The sequence below is a fragment of the Erinaceus europaeus genome, chromosome 10 (genome assembly GCF_950295315.1).
Source record: "Erinaceus europaeus chromosome 10, mEriEur2.1, whole genome shotgun sequence".
NCBI lineage: Eukaryota > Metazoa > Chordata > Mammalia > Eulipotyphla > Erinaceidae > Erinaceus > Erinaceus europaeus.
In genome coordinates this window covers 109,184,214-109,201,361 of record NC_080171.1, presented here as the reverse complement: position 1 = coordinate 109,201,361, position 17,148 = coordinate 109,184,214, and the positions used below count along the sequence as shown (strand labels likewise).

At 41.1% G+C, this 17,148-nt stretch overlaps 1 protein-coding gene and 1 long non-coding RNA gene across 6 annotated transcripts in view; one reads left to right on the top strand and one right to left on the bottom strand.

Annotated features, from left to right (window-relative positions):
- The window catches only part of HABP4 (hyaluronan binding protein 4), a 39,342-nt gene that overhangs the window by 10,691 nt on the left and 11,503 nt on the right, over window positions 1-17,148 (bottom strand). For all 5 annotated transcript variants that reach the window (XM_060200496.1, XM_060200497.1, XM_060200498.1 and 2 more), the window contains exons 3-5: window positions 13,285-13,446; window positions 13,032-13,100; window positions 8,441-8,524 (exon numbers count right to left, since the gene is read on the bottom strand). In XM_060200496.1, coding sequence (XP_060056479.1) covers window positions 8,441-8,524; window positions 13,032-13,100; window positions 13,285-13,446 — 315 coding nt within the window. The remainder of the gene's footprint in view (window positions 1-8,440; window positions 8,525-13,031; window positions 13,101-13,284; window positions 13,447-17,148) is intronic.
- Window positions 3,401-17,148, top strand: part of LOC132540935 (uncharacterized) — a 148,371-nt gene continuing 134,623 nt past the window's right edge. The window contains exon 1 of the long non-coding RNA XR_009552135.1: window positions 3,401-3,511. This is a non-coding gene — a long non-coding RNA (uncharacterized LOC132540935). The remainder of the gene's footprint in view (window positions 3,512-17,148) is intronic.

Genomic DNA, 17,148 nt, shown 5'->3' with positions numbered 1-17,148 from the left:
GACAGAGGTTACAAAACAATGACTCACAAATACATATTCTAGGACCTTTCTCTTTAAAGAGTTTATTATAAAGAAAATATGTTGACATACAGATCAACAGAATTCAGGGTCCAGGGAAGAAACACATTTACAATCGATTGACTTTTTTCATCAAGGTTGCCAAGACAGTTGTGAAAGGAAAAAGAATAGACTTTTCAACAAATACTGCTAGGAAAAAAACTAGATATCTATGAACAAAAGAATCAAGCTGGATCCCGACCATACATATAAAAATTAGAAGTAATAACTCTTCAAAGAAAATATAGGCATAAACCTTCATAACCCTGGATTGAGGAATGGTTTCTTACATGTGACTTCAGAGCACAAACAACAAAAACAAGCAGGACATAACCAAACTTGAAAGCCTGTGCTGTATGAGATACCAAAATGTGAAGATAACTCACAGGAAATATCTGCACATCATATATTCAGCAATAACTTACATGTTAAAACACATTAAATATTCTTTTTGTTTGTTTGCTTTTGTTTTAAATATTTTTATTTATTTATTAATGAGAAAGATAGGAGAGAAAGAGCCAGACATCACTCTGGTACATGTGCTGCCCGGGATTGAACTCAGGACCTCATGCTTGAGAGTCTAGTTCCTTAGTCACTGCGCCACCTCCTGGACCACACATTAAATATTCTTATGACTAAAATAACCCTAACAAAAGGATGACTTTGAACAGATACTGTTCCAAAGAAGATCTACAATAAGATGTCCAACATTACTAACCATTGGAGAAATGCAAATTGAAACAGTGAATTAGACCACACTCACAAGGATGGCTAGAATAAAAAAGACATTTAGGGGCCGGGCTGTGGTGCACAGGTCTGTGAAGGAGCAGGATGATATTCTATAAATTGAGGGGCCGGGTGGTGGTACACCTGGTTGAACGCACATGTTACAATGTGCAAGGACTTCGGTTCTAGCCCCCGTCCCCACCTGCAGTGGGAAACTTTGCAAGAGGTTAGGCAGGGCGGTAGGTGTCTCTCTGTCCCTCTCTATCACGCCTTTCCCTCTCTTATTTCTGGCTGTCTATATCCAATAAATAAAGATAATTTTTTAAGTTCTATAAATTGGCAGGTGATTTGGGTTCTATGTAATTACATGCATTTGTCAGATGATGAGTACACACTTTAAATATTTCACAATACATTATTTGTGAAGCAAACTTGAGGCCTCATATATGCAAGGCATACAGTTTACTGATGAGTTACCGCTTCAATCCCAAATGTTATATAAATTTATGTGGTGGGCATAGACTTAAATTCTCTAAGCTCTACTTTGCTTGAAATATATTTTTTTTACGATTTTATGTATTTATGAGAAAGATAGGAGGAGAGAGAAAGAACCAGACATCACTCTGGCAATTGTGCTGCCAGGGATTGAACTCGGGACCTCATGCTTGAGAGACCAAAGCTTTACCACTGCACCACCTCCCGGACCACTTTGCTCGAAACTTTAAAAAAATATTTATTTATTTATTCCCTTTTGTTACCCTTTTTTTTTTTATTGTTGTTGTAGTTAGTGTTACTGATGTCATCATTGTTGCATAGGACAGAGAGAAAATGAAGAGAGGAGGGGAAAACAGAGGGGGGAGAGATGGACAGACACCTGCAGACCTACTTCACCACCTGTGAAGTGACTCCCCTGCAGGTGGGGAGCCAGGGGCTGGAACCGGGGTCCTTATGTTGGTCCTTGCGTTTCGGGCCACATGCACTTAACCCGCTGTGCTTCCACCCGACTCTCAAAATTTTTTAAGAATAAAATGTTGCCAAACATTAACAAAGACAGGAAAAGACTTTAAGACTCTAATTACAGGGCTGGGTTAGTGGCACACCTGGTTAAGCACACATGTTACAATGTGTAAGGACCCACCCAGGTTCAAACACCCAGTCCCCACCTGCAGGGGGAAAGCTTCACAAGTGGTGAAGCAGTGCTGCAGGTGTCTATCCCTCCCCTCTCAATTTCTGACTGTCTCTATCCAATAAATAAATAAATATATTTTTAAAAATACTCTTAAAAAAAAAGACTAATTACAAAGTACTAGTCATGCTTCCTCCCGACTCCTGAGAACTGAGATTTTTATCATGGCAGATAAGAAGGCACCATGATGGGATAAGCAAGGGTCCTTATCAAGCAGCTAATAATTATCAACAACAAATCATAGAAAAACCTTACCACATCACAGTCTGTTTTTTTCTGTGAGACAATCATCTCTATATCTGAAGGCTGTTGACTAAGGTGGATGGTGGAGGGGAGCAGACCTATCAAGCAAGGATTACAATATAGAGTGCCAGTCACCAAGCTCGTTAGACCAAATCTTGCTGGGGTGAGAGCACTGAAGTCCCTGACATCAATGCACTTCCCGAAAAGGGAGATAACACTGGCAGAGAAAAGGGAAATAAATACTCGATATTTGCTGGTGGTTGAGGTGAGTATCATTAGACTAGGTTTCCCTCCCTCTCTCCCTGAGGGAACTGAATTTGTCAGAGAGAACTGGTCATCATCTAGAGCAGAGAACTGTAGTGTGGACCTAGAAGTCAAGAGAGGCTGAAAAAGCCAAGGGATAACATGCTTAAAGGGGTGGTGCACCTCCCAATACCCCTTTAAGCAACATTGAGATCCACCATGGTTGTCTCTGTTGCCCCCACTGTCCATCAGCAGGCCAGGCAAGGCAAGAATTCCAACACTACAGCCACAGTGCCACCTGCAGGGAAGGAAAAGAAGCTAGCCTAGATGTGTAAGTAGCAGAAGCCAACAGGTAACCTTTGTGAGACTTCTTAGGAGACAAATCTAATGACAACACTGGAGAATTTAAGACAGGGAAGTAACAAGACTCATCACACCGACAGTTATAGATGTTAGAAGCACTCAGCTAAACACAGAAAAGCACATTTTCAGGGAAGATAGAAAATACAGAGGACACAGACTCATGTTTATGTTTAATTATGCTATAAGCAATGTTGTGATGAAACTGATGCAAATCAAGTCACAATAACTAATCACTAAAAAAAGTAAACGGGGGTGGGTGGGTGGTGGTGGTGGCGTACCCAGGTGGGCACAAATGTCACCATGTGCAAGGACCTGGTTCAAGATCCTAGTCCCTGCCTGCAGGGGGACAGCTTTACAAGTGATGAGGCAGGTCTGCAGGTGTCTCTCTCTCCGTCTTCTTAGCTCTCTCTCCCTCCCCATCTCCCCTTTTCTCTAAATTTGTCTTTATAAACAAATATTTATAATCAAACGATAACGGGCAGAGAGGTGGCTCAATATTAAGATGCATGTATGCAACCCTAGCTCCCATTCTCAGCACTGCATTAAAAATTAAACTGTGGAAGTCAGGCGGTAGCACAGCGGGTTAAGTGCAGGTGGCGCAAAGCGCAAGGACACGCATAAGGATCCCGGTTCAAGCCCTCGGCTCCCCACCTGCAGGGGAGTCACTTCACAGGCAGTGAAGCAGGTCTGCAGGTGTCTGTTTTTCTCTCCCCGTCTTCTCCTCCTCTCTCCATTTCTCTCTGCCCTATCCAACAATGACGACATCAATAACATCAACAATAATAACTACAACAATAAAAACAAGGGCAACAAAAGGGAATAAACAAATATAAAAATTAAACTGTATAAACATACAGTGAACCATTTCAGAGCTATAGTAATAAATCTAACTCATTACTCCCTGTGTTTTGTTTTTGTTTTTGCAGTGAACTACCAGCTTCTGGGAAGGACAGGTTTTGAACCTGAAAGCTCTGTCTGTCTGTCTCAGAGTCCATAGGCAGAGCCACTACTCCAGCCTGGCAGTGTATTACTCCCTATGTTATCATAAATCTAACTCATTACTCCCTACGTTATTCTTTGCTACACTTTACCATCATCTATACCCTTGGGTTTTGAATGTATGTACTAGTGTGTGTCTGCAGTGACAAATACTACAGCTGTACTATCATAAGTCTTCTCAACCCTGCATTCAGTGACATTGGTACTTTTAAATCAGCCATGGTGGGGATAGTTATATCACAGAAGTGTAAGTGCAACAGAATCTGGCTCTTCTATCCCAATGAGCCAGACTTTAATTATTTGTCAGCACACAGGAATACAATCAAAAATTCTTTGGACATACAACTAAGGTTCTTCAAAAAATAAACTGTAAGAAAAAGAGAAAACACAGGTTACAGGTGACTCAAGGACCACCAAGAGTGTCTTATTAGCAGAATATAGACAAATCAATGGCACACAACAGAAAGAGCCCACACACACATACACAGGCAGCTGGTTTTCAACCACAGTGTTCAGTGTGTTGGAATAACTGAACATGTGTACCATCCACTCAGATACCCCTTATTTAAGGATGCACAGATACCCTGTGTTCATTAATTAACCTCTAAGACCTGTCATTTCAAAAAGATATGCTGAGGGGCTGGTGGTAGCACACCTGGTTGAGTGCACACATTACAATGCTAAAGGACCCACGTTCTAGCCCCCAGTCCCCTTACGGGGGAGGGGGGGAGTTTCATGAGTGGAGAAAGAGTACTGCAGGTCGGTGTGTCTCTCTCTCTCTCCCTCCCTCCCTCCCTCCCCCCCTTCTGCTTCTCCTCCTCCCCCTTTCCTCTCTCAATCTATGTCTATATAAAAATAAGTATTTTTTAAAAGCTATGGTGGAAACACTAAAATCATCACCAGGCGGAGACTTCTGGGGGTCAGCTCACTTGGGTAGTGTGCCACTTTTGCCATGTGTGCAACCCAGGCTTGAGCCTGGCCCCCACTGCACTGGAAGCAGCTTTGGTGTAGTGGTCTCTGTCTCTATCTCTTTATCTCTTTAAAAAAAATAAAGACACTTCCCAACCTCCCAACCTTATTCACTATTGACCAAATTGTTACCAGAAGTATTTCGAGAGTCAGAAAGAGAGCTCAGCACATATGGCACAGGCCTTACTACAGGTGTGGCCCAGGTTTGAGTCCCAGCACCACAAGGGAGCTGACAGGGCATGACGGGAATTTTCAGTGCTGTGGTGACTCCTTCCATCTCTCTGAATGAAAAATCAGGCTGGGAAAAGCTGCATAGACAGGAGACCCCTGCTCCTCAAATCAACAATAAAAGCTCTATGACAGCTTTGTGAGGCAGATACCATTTTCCATTTGAAATGGCACTGAATGCAATTTTGACTAACCACTTTAGGAAAAGACTGGCTATATGATGGAAATGGAAAATATTATTTATTACCGCTGTAACAGCATCATAAGTGCTATCATTATTCTAAATATGACACCCTTTCTTTGAGTAAATAAAATCGATCTTGGTTTACAATTTTAAAAAATGTTTTTAAATAAAAAAGGGGGAGGTAGAGAGAGAGAGAGACACCTACAGCCCTGCTTCAACACTCAAAGAGCTTTCCCGCAGCAGGTGGAGTCCAGAGGCTCAAATCTAGGTCCTTGCCCAATGTAACATGTGTGCTCAACCAGGTGTGCCACTGCCTGGCCCCTAATAAAGAAATCTTTACAGAAAATTTTCAGTGAAAGTCGCTTATTGATATAGGGTGGTCATATCTATACTTTGTAATGTGACTAATACTCTATGTAAATTTGATAGCTCTACATTTGTTTCTAAATGGATGATATTAAAGAACTGTTTTAACAACACTGACCTTATTTAGAAACAGATGGGAAAACAATGTTAAGTAACATTGACTGTATACCTTTACTAGATATACAGCCAGATTCTATTCACAGTTCTTGATGTTAATTAGCACATGATAATTACTCCCAGGAGTTAGAAACAATTAACATTGTTCCATCTCCCTAGTAAGAAAACTAAGGCAGAGTGAGATCACCATAAACTGACAAATAAAAACTGGAGAGAGACCAAAGCAGTGCTACAGTGTATGCAGTGCCTGGCACTCAGCCTGGGGTCTCACAAGTGTAAGTCCTGCCCTCTATTGCTGAGCTTCTTCCCAGCTGCCTCTTTCTAGTGTTCAACTCCAAGCTAGTTTAAAAATCCTGACTTTCCCACTTCTTTTGTAAGTTATTTAACCTCAATGCCTCAGTATGAGAATAGTAACAGCACTTTTTCCTTCACAAACACCAAAGAAATGAGTTAAGACAGAGGTGTCTGGTATACTTCTGGTATACAGAAAATGCTGTATAAATTTTAGGTTCATTTGGAAAGCACAATTAAGAAGTGCTCACAGGTATCCTGAACCACTGTAACAGCATGTGATATGGGACGTGTAATTCTTCTGTATTGAAATAAGGAAGAAAAGGAGGGAGGGAAAGCATGTAACTGTCCACAAAATGTGTCCAATGCGGAGAAATTACTGAGTTGTCTGAAAAGTTATGACGGATTTTTGCTAGAGAAACAGAGAAAAAAAGTGTCATAACTTTTCTGACAACCCAACATATGCAAGTTGGGTAATAACTATTGATATATTTCTTTAAATTTAACTTTTAGTTGCATTAATTATCAATCATCATAACATTTTACTTATACAATAAGTAACAATATATAGCACTAACTACCCCATTCCGTGTCTCTCCCTCGAACACAAATATACACAAACACACACACTCAACCATAATATCTCTGACACAGGTATTTTTATTATATCCCCTTTACAGATGGAAAAATTGAGGCAGTATGATAGCAAACAATTTGCCCAAACTTCTAAATAGCAGATATGGAATTTGAACCCAGCACCAACTCAGTCACTTGCTCTTAGTCACTAGACACTTTTCATCCAGGTAGCTGAAGAATGACTAAGTCTTAGATATACAGTGAAGGGGGGTTGGAGGGGGACATAGGAACCCAGGTTGAAGGTCATAGTCAGAGATGTATACTCTGCATATATACATGATAATTTAAATTGTAGGTACATGAAAGTGTAAAAAAGAGATGCAAGAGAAGGAAAAGGTGGCCAGCAACAAAACCCAGGAGAACCTGACATTTTACAAGGCAAGAAAGATAAAGGTGAGCCTGCTGAGGAGGAGACTGAGAGGCAGGAGGGAAGCCAGAAGGGTGGAGACATTACAAAACCCAATAGCAGAATATATTTGACGAAGCCAGTAGAGCCCAATGTTGACAGTTCAGGAAAGATGCACATAAAAATACCCACCAGGTTTGGAAACATGTAGCTATTTTGGAAGGACCAAGAGGACAGATGATGGATAAGCAAGGAGAGAGGAGAGTGTATACAACTGTGCAAGGATACCAAAGAGAGGAGGGTGGGAGGGTCACGAGAAGATTTAAATGAAAGACACTGGACGCATTTAAAGTGCTGACTGAAAAACCAGAGTTGAGAAGGAAATGATGGTAGGAAGAGACAGAATCCCAGAGTCATAGAGGAGAGAGGAAAGAGGGCCTCTCCTTTTCTCCATAAGGAAAGGAGGCTAGAAGGGATGAATGTGTGGGCAAGTCTGTACCACTGGGAGTGGGAAAAAGGCTCTTCATTTCTCTTTGTGTCCAGAACAGGAAAGAGGGGGGTGGTATAGATATGAGCAGGCTGGGGAAAGGCGGCGGGGGGGGGGGGGGGGGGGCAGTGTCAGCATTCCGAGGATACAAAAGGGACTGAGTCAGTCATTGAAGTGGGTGGGAGAAAGAATTCATCTAAGAAGCAAATCCTGCTGGGCAGTACTGAAGGTTCACTTCTGAATAAAGAAAAAATCTACAGGACATTCCTCTCCCTCTGCTCTGTGACTGTAGTACTGATTGCAGTCCTCAGCCTATGGGAAGTCATACAGGAAGCAGGTTTTGCTATCAAGGTACGACATCAACAAGAAACCCAAGGGGTGAGTGAGTTTAAACCTAGAAACCCTGAAGGAAACAGAAAGATTGGACAGGAAGAGAACAAAGGAGCAAGTGATACAGGTCCTGAAGAGAGGCCAGTCATAGAACACAATGCTGGTGGGGGTTGTGGACACAGGCCTGAAAGTTGTGAATTTAACCCAATAATTATCATTAACAATCATTCAAAGACTATTTGAAATAAGTAAATTATTAACTAATAAATTAATAAAATGCATCTTGTGATATACCCAAAGGCTCAGTTTTCTACTCTGTGAAGAGTTATTAGAAATCCTTAAGAAAAGTGGAGAAGACAGCATAGTGGTTATGCAAAAGACTCTCATGCTTGAGCCTCCAAGGTCTCAGGCTAACTCCTCAGTATCACCATAAGTCATAGTTGAGTAGTGCTCTGGTAAAGGAGAGGAGTGTGGGGAGGGGAGAGAGAGAGAGAGAGAGAGAGAGAGAGAGAGAAGATGGAGGGAGGAAATCCTTAAGAAAAAAAAATAGGAAGTCGGGCAGTGGCACAGCATGTTAAGCACACGTGGTGCGCAAAACGCAGGGCCAGCTTAACACAACAACAACAAAAAAATGAACCATCCAACCAAAAAAATGAATGAAACACCCACTTGGCCGATGCTTCCTCCTCCAGGGGGCCCAGGAACTCATCCACAGTTGTGATCTCTTCCATTGGCGCCATGGATTCCACGTCACTGAAAAGCAGAAGACCCACTCTTGTCACACAACTGTGTTCACACAATGCACGTTCATAGTTAAGATAAAAACAAGGGTGTGGTTTGGAATTATACCCCTGCCATCTTATCCTCTTGTAAACCACTATTAAATCACTAATAACATAATTTTTTTCTTAAAAAAAGGGTAAAAAAAAAAACATTGCTTTTAAATAGGTCCCCAAGGGGGGGGGAACATTAAGGTGGCCTATATCAAAATGAAAATGAAAAAAAAAAAAGAAAGAAAGAAAAAGTCTTGTTTTTCTTTTCTTTTCTTTTTTTTTTTTTTTGCCATTAGGAGTATAACTGAGGCTTGGTATCTATGGGACTCCACTGCTCCTAGAGGTCATTTTCCCCTTTCTTTTTCTTTTTTTTCCCTCCTTCTTTTTCTTATTGAGATAGAGAAAAGCAAAGGAGGGGAAGACATCTGCAGCATTGCTCCACCACTCATGAAGCTTCCCCCACCCACTGCAGGTGGGGCCCTGGGGGCTTCAACCTGGATCCCCACGCATGGTGACATGTCTGCCCCATGGGGTACACCACAGCCAGCTACAGAAAAAAACAATGCCCTCAGCTGATCACCTATATACAAATCATTTCTGATAATGTGAAAAGTTCTTTTGAGAAATTAGTTTCTATAAATGGTCTGAATTATGAACAGGTTGTAAAAAACTAGACCTGTTATTCAAAACTTACTATCCTATAGAACTCTACGTATAAATCGGGGTCAGAAAATACTTAACTTTACATGTTAAGTGACTTACTATTGATTAGATTATGCCAAAACAATAATAGGAAATGTTAAGAAAAATGAAATAGTCCACAAAAAATGAGTGTGTAGGATTATAAACCAGTTGGTGATAACTATGCTAGAAAATTTAAACATTACTTTCAAAAATGCTAAGGTCCCAGAAAAAGAAATTTCTTTTTTTTCTTTTTTAACTTCTTTATTGGGGGATTAATGTTTTATAGTTGTCAGTAAATACAATAGTTTGTACATGCACATTTCTCAGTTTTCACATACAACCTCCACTAGGTCCTCTGTCATCCTTTTCCAGGACCTGTACTATTTCCAGGACCTGTACCTATTTCACTTCAAAAAAATGCCCTTATTAGTTCATTTAAATATAGTCACTAGAAATACTTTATACTTTGGGTTTTACAGAACCTAGCACTTTTCCACCCTCAGTTCAAGAAGAAGCTTTATAAATGATTTTTCCAGAAGGTATACAGAACTGTAATAACAGGATATATTTTTTTTCAATTTTTATTTATTTTTTTCAATTTTTGATATAGTTCCTAGGAAACTAAAAATATCTATTAAAAAATCTGTTTATACCATTGTTCATAGCAGCACAATTTGCAATAGCCAAAACCTGGAAGCAACCTAAGTGTCCAACAACAGATGAGTGGCTGAGACAGTTGTGGTCTATATACACAATGGAATACTACTCAGCTATTAAGAATGATGAATTCACCATCACCTCACCTTGGATGGAACTTGAAGGAATCATGTTAAGTGAGAGATGCAAATAGAAGGATGAATATGGGAAGATCTCACAGAAGTTGAAAAATAAGAACAGAAGGGAAAAATACAAAGGAGAACATGGGTTTGGTATATTGCTCCAAAGCAACGAACTAAGGAGAGTTGGGGGGGGGGGGTGATCTCAGGTCCTGGTGGACAACAGAAGGGGAGGACCTGGGGGGGGAGTTAGAATATCTTGCAGAAAACGGAGAACATGGACTGGATTTGGTGTACTGCACCAAAGTAAAGAACTCGAGGTGGGGGGTGAATAACGGGGCTTTCAGGTCCTGGTGTGCAATGGAGGAGGAGGACCTAGGTATGGGGTTAGAATGTCTACCAGACTTCCTTATAAAGCCCCAAAACCTAGATATAGACCAGGGCCCACAAGGTAGGGCATATGTACACATGTATCCATAAGTTAGGGGAAAATTTATACCTTAAAACAAAAGTGCACAATAGTTTGTAGTGAGTCAATAAATGGAGCAAGCAAGTAGAAAGACCTAAAAGAAGACACCACAAAGTACCTAATCAAATAGTTTCTACTTAGATCTTGATATGCTCCTCACCTCCTTCCTATTTCACTTCCCTCAATCACTCCAAAGCTAACCTTGTCAGACAAAGTATGGACTACAGAAGCTGGATAAGGGCAAGAGACTGGCATACTTTAATGACTGTCTAGTCATTACCAGGCCACCCCATCACCTGGGACCCTAGTCAGGGAGTCCTGGGATTCCCACAAAGACATGATGGGCCTGGACCTCTAACAGATCCCTTTCTCCTCTGTCAGTGGTCATCACCATCAGGAACAACATAATAGGCCCCTCTGTGGGCCTCTATAGGACCTAGCCCTCAATTTGGATCAACAATAGTAGGGACTGTCCCATTCTCCGAAGGGAGGTTGGGCAACATATTCTACTACTCAAGGAAGATGGGTCCTGAAACAAGTGCAGCTTATTCCTAGCTGTGACCATAGAATGCGAACTCAGACCTACAGGGATGCAGAGGTTACACAGGTTTCTGTGATGAATATGGGCCCCAGAGCAAATCAATGGGGTTTACAGTTCACAATATTTATAGACTTTTCCCATATTTGGGAGCTACTCTCTTCCCTGATCCAGCTTTCTAGTCCTTTTTCCAACCCAGACACCATCTCTCCAGACAATACCTTGGGTCCACCTGCATGTTAGGATCAGGCTCAGGCAAAAACTAGTAAAGTCATGTACCCCTTGAGATATACCTAAAATGGACCTACTAACTTTTTCCTAAATGGAGACTCCCCAAATCTCATCTACAATATTCTTGCCTTTAGGCTCTTGGTGATTAAACAATTTTTCTGCTTTATATTTTAATGCTTTTTCAGCCACCAGGATCCAGATGCTACCATGACGCCAACCAGACTTCCCTGGGCAGATGAAAGAACCAATGTTTCCTGGAGCTCCGCTTCCCCAGAGCCCCGCCTCACTAGGGAAAGACTGAGGCAGGCTGGGAGTATGGATCGACCTGCCAACACCCATGTTCAGAAACACTCATGTCTTGCAGAAAACTGAGAAATTGTGCACATGTACCAACAACTGCATTTATTGTTTACTGTAAACCATCAATCCATAATAAAAATATTTTTTAAAAAATTGAAGTGAATTCCTATTTTCTCTTTATGAAAACATCCTCCATGGAGCCAGGCGGCTGTGCATACATCTGAGCACACACTTTACCGTGTGCAAAGACCTGGGTTTGAACCCAATTCCCACCTGCAGGGGAGTCGCTCCACAAGCAGCGAAGCAGGTCTGCAGCTGTCTATCTTTCCCTCTCTATCCCCCACCCTAATTTCTCTCTATCCTATCAAAAGAAATAGGGGGGGGAAAGGAAGGGGCCGGGTGGTGACACACCTGGTTGAGGGCACATGTTCTAAGTACGAAAGGACCTGAGTTCAAACCCCTAGTACCCCCCACCTGTAGGTGGAAAGCTTTGCATATGGTGAAGCAGTACTGTAGGTGTTTCTCTTCATAGCTCTCTCTGCCCTCTCAATTTCTCTGTCTCTATACAATAAAGATAACAAAAATTAAAAAAAAAAGAAAAACAAGGAAGGAAAGGTCACTGGGAACAGTGGATTCAGATTGTTGAAATTGAGCCCTAGTGATAAACCTGTGTTTTAATTTTGATTTGATAAAACCAAGCTATAATCCATAAAACAACTTTGAAAGATGACAAAAATAGCATATAGCACATACAGTAATTTAAAAGGGCTTCTTGAGTTATATGTAAATGTGCAGTGCCAGAGGGCCTCGGCAAATACACTGTCATCTATCAGAAATCTGTTTGGCTGTATCAGAATTTTAAGAGATCTCAAATCTAGTTTGAACATAGTAGGCCTGTTTAAAAAAGATATGTTACTAAATAAAAACCTAAAATCATTCTCTAATTATGGGCACACTTGTTTAGATACATAGCGAACATAACCATGAGACATACTTTTATTATTATCTTTATTTATTTTAATCTTTTTTATTGCATAGAGACAGAAATTGAGAGAGGGAGAGAGAAAAAGGGAAAGAGACAGAGACACCTGCAGCCCTGCTTCACCACTTGTGAAGCTTTCCCCCTGCAGGTGGGGACCAGGGGCTTGATCCCGGGTCCTTGCACACTGTAATGTGTGTGCTGAACCAGGTGTGCCACAGCTTGGTCCCTTTTCATTATCTTTATTTATTGGCTAGAGACAGAAATCAAGAAGGAAGGGGGGGAAATAGAGAGGAAGAGAGACACCTGCAATACTGCTTCACCACTCAAAGCTGTCCCCCTGTAGGTGGGGGCTGGGGGCTCAAACTTGGGTCCTTGTGCATTGTAACCTGTATAGTCAACTAGGTTCGCCTCCACCCAGCCCTGTTAAGACATAATAGGAAAGCAGACAGAGATCCAGGGATTTCCACTTAATTGGAGGTTTATGGAGAGCATACACTAGCACAATACCTGGTATCTTTGCCCACTCCCCATGTGCGAACTCCACATCCACCCATGTTGTCATCAGTTCTGATTGTCCTAGAAAAAGAAAAGCATATTCACTTAAAACTGGAAGGTGGCCTCCAGTCAGCCTCCAAATAAGAAATGTTAATGGCAAAAACTGTCCAGGGACCACTTCCCTCAACAAAAACAGCAGTTAACAGAAAGTCAACTCAAAATAAAATATTGATCTTAAAGTAAAAATACTGACACTGTAACTTACATTCTATCAATCCCACCATATCTTTCCAATTCTCGTTTCCCTCTTTGGTCAAAGCCATCAAATGCTCTGTTTCCAGGACCACCTCTGCCTCTGCTTCGCGTGGCCCCTCTTGGGCCACCACGTCCTCTTGGCGGTCTGTCTCGATCAAACCTGTCAACTGGTCTAGAAGAGATGGATAGAATAAAAAAGTGGTCAATGGAACTTAAGGATTATGATGTTTTTTTTTTTTGGGGGGGGGGAATCCAGAAGGACATTATGGCAAAGAATGTTATCTTAGTAACAAATACATAGTTAATTTTTTTAAATATTTATTTTCCCTTTTGTTGCCCTTGTTTAACATTGTTGGGGTTATTCATGTCATTGTTGTTGGATAGGACAGAGAGAAATGGAGAGAGGAGGGGAAGACAGAGAGGGGGAGAGAAACACAGACACCTGTAGACCTGCTTCACCGCTTGTGAAGCAACTCCCCTGCAGGTGGGGAGCTGGGTGCTCAAACCAGGATCCTTCTGCCTATCCTTGCACTTTGCACCATGTGCGCTTAAACTAACACTGTGCCACCACCTGACTCCCCATAGTTCATTTTTTACTGAGTATATTTTACTAAGCACAACCTTGGCTTTGTACTGAGCACTTTATATAGAGTAACTTAATTCTCACAAATAAATCTGTATTATACAATACTGCTCATAGATGAACTTAGTCAAGGTTATATAGCTTAGAGAAACAGGGTGTGGGCACGTCTTCTCTATGCTCTATCACCCCCTCCCCATGTGTGTTGTTTATGTGCACACACACATATATATGTATGTATTACGAGTGATATGTAATGTGAAATATACATTATGTGAGACACACATACCCTGTGGATTTAGTTTCATCATTTATGAGGTTAGATAAACACTAAGGGTCAGAATTCACATTCTACTACTAAATAGTTCAGAGTGTTTTCTAAAGAAAAAAAAAATTGGTTAAATTTCAAATCACTCCGTTTCCTAAATCTCCCTCTCCAAATATACAATTAGTGCTATTTCGGGTTCACAGCATTGACCCAAGATGGCCAATCTTCTACCCCATCACTCCACTTAAAACTTCCAACAACAGAGGGGCCAGGTGGTGGCGCACCTGGTTGAACGCACATGTTACAGTGTGCAAGGACCCAGGTTCGAGCCCCTGGTCCCTACCTGCAGGGGGAAAAGCTTCACAAGTGGTAAAGCAGTGCTACAGGTGTCTCTCTGTCTCTCTCCCTCTCTGTTACCCCCTTCCCTCTCAAGTTCTGACTGTCTCTATCCAACAAATAAAGATTTAAAAAAAAAAACAAAAAAAACTTCCAACAGTGGAAGGCATCCTCTTTGTTGCTAAATTCCAAAGTGTCTGTCTTTGTCTTGAGACCTCACTCATCATTTGATACTGTGCACCAATAATTTTTCCTCTGATTCTTCTGCTTTTCTTTAAAAATATATTTCTTTGGAATGTGATACAAAATTCAAAAAATATTCCCTTTCCTCTCAGCCATTCAATTCCATTTCTCCAAACAGCTGCTTCCAGATCATATAAAGGGACAAGTTGAACACCTCACCTTTTTTCACAGCACTATTCTCAGCACTCACTACATAGATGTCTCTTTTCTAGATACCCCTCTGTTGTTAAGTGTATTTGGGTGTGTCTGATCTTTTATTTCCTGTATCCTTGCTTTTTGTCTCTATGCAAATGTTTTGAAACCTTTTCTCTCTCATCTGGTGGCCTCATTTCTGGATGCAGAATTAGTTACGCCTTTGTATTCCTCCTCGGACCCCAACTTGCTGTGTAAGAATGCCTACGTCATGACCTCAACCAATCATCAATCCATCTGCTGCATCTAATTCTGACCACCCACTTCGCCTTATATCCCTTTTCTACTGAGACCATTTTTTGATGAAGACTTGCCTTTCTTCTACTAGACTCAAGCTCCTATGAGAAGCGACATCATCTTTTTCATAATTAAACCTTAGTTTACTAAGATAAACTCACTTTTTAAGTTAAGGCTTTTTTGTTGTTGTTGCCTTTGTTTTTGTTTTTTTTAATATTTTTTAGTATTTATTTATTCCCTTTTGTTGCCCTTGTTGTTTTATTGGTGTAGTTATTATTGTTGTCGTTGTTGTTGGATAGGACAGAGAGAAATGGAGAGAGGAGGGGAAGACAGAGAGAGGGAGAGAAAGATAGACACCTGCAGACCTGCTTCACCGCCTGTGGAGCGACTCCCCTGCAGGTGGGGAGGCGGGGGCTTGAACCAGGATCCTTATGCCGGTCCTTGTGCTTTGTGCCACATGCGCTTAACCCGCTGCGCTACCGCCCGACTCCCAAGTTAAGGCTTTTTTAAAGCACAAAGGAAAAAAAAAACTCAATGAAATCTAGTACCATTAGGACTGGAAGCCTCAGGAGAAGTCTATTGCAATTTACTTTTCCGAGTTAAAATGTCACATTAGGGGTCGGGTGGTGGTGCACTGGTTGAGCACACACACACGCATGTTACAACACACATGTTACAACACACATGTAGATGGGTTCAAGCGCCAGGTCTCCACCTGCAGGGAGAAGTGCTGCAGGTGTCTCTCTGTCTCTCTCCCTATCTCCCCCTTCCCTCTTGATTTCTGGCTGTCTCTATCCAATAAATAAAGACAATAAAATTAAAAAAAAAAAGATACGCCATTCTTACAACAAAACATCCCTTTTTTTTTGTCCTACAAGTTGAATAGTGAGTAATCTGAACTCCATTTTGGAAACTGTGAGACATATAAGGGAAAAAAAACAACATCTGAGCCAAGCATACTTCTCTATCTGTAATCTAATGATGAAAACTGGAAGATGTTATGAATGTACAAACTACTGTATTTACTGTCGAGTGTAAAACATTAATGCCCCAATAAAAATTTTTTTTTAAAAAGTGGTTCGTTAAAACGCTAAATTTTGTGTTAAGTATCTTTTACTACAATTTTTCCTATGCTTTTTATGAGGAGGAAAACAGAACTAAACTGAGTTCTTTCAAACTAGAACTGACTTTAAATTTCTGGCAGTAAACTGCAGAAAACAAATCAAAAACAAAGGGTCCAAACATACTCAGAGACAGACTAGTTTTCTTCTAAGTCAACACTGTCAGAGTTCACTTAAGTTCATTATCTGAAACCTACAAAAAAGACTTTACTACATTAAAAATGGCATCTCTTAAGACTAGATGCAACAAGCAATGTGGCTTGCTTTGCACTGAGTTACACTAAAAGCCGCCCCAGCACCATTATGACATTGCTTCCATGTGAAAGTGTGTGTTCTGCCTCAGTGAGCTAAAGATCCCTGCCAAATGGCTGTGACCACAGCAACACTGCCACAACTCCAGGTCTTTTTGTTTCTTCATCCATGAAATCAGAGAACTGAAAACTCTCTTAAGAGCACCAAAATCCTGTCATTTTAATGAGCATAGCTAGATATCAAAGAACAGGGGGGTTGCATTGGATCGACCTTCTCGTGGTGCATCCCGTGAGTACCCATTCATTGGGGAAACTGACGATCCTTCCTAGCCGACTGAATCCACATGGATCCCAGTCACTTTCAAAGCCAGCAACAAGCAGCTCCTGACAGCTTTCAACCTGACCTGTTGACTGGCTACGGAAGAAGGGCAAACGCTAGAAGAAGAAAGAACAGGGAAGTGGTAACACTTCATCAAAAATAAGCAAAAAAAAAAAAAAAAAAATCAGACTTAGTTATAGCGAAGTCTTTTTTTTTTAAGTTTTATTTATTCATGAGAAATGACAGGAGAGAGAGAAAGAACCAGACATCACTCTGGTACATGTGCTGCCGGGGATTGAATTTGGGACTTCATGCTTGAGAGTCCAA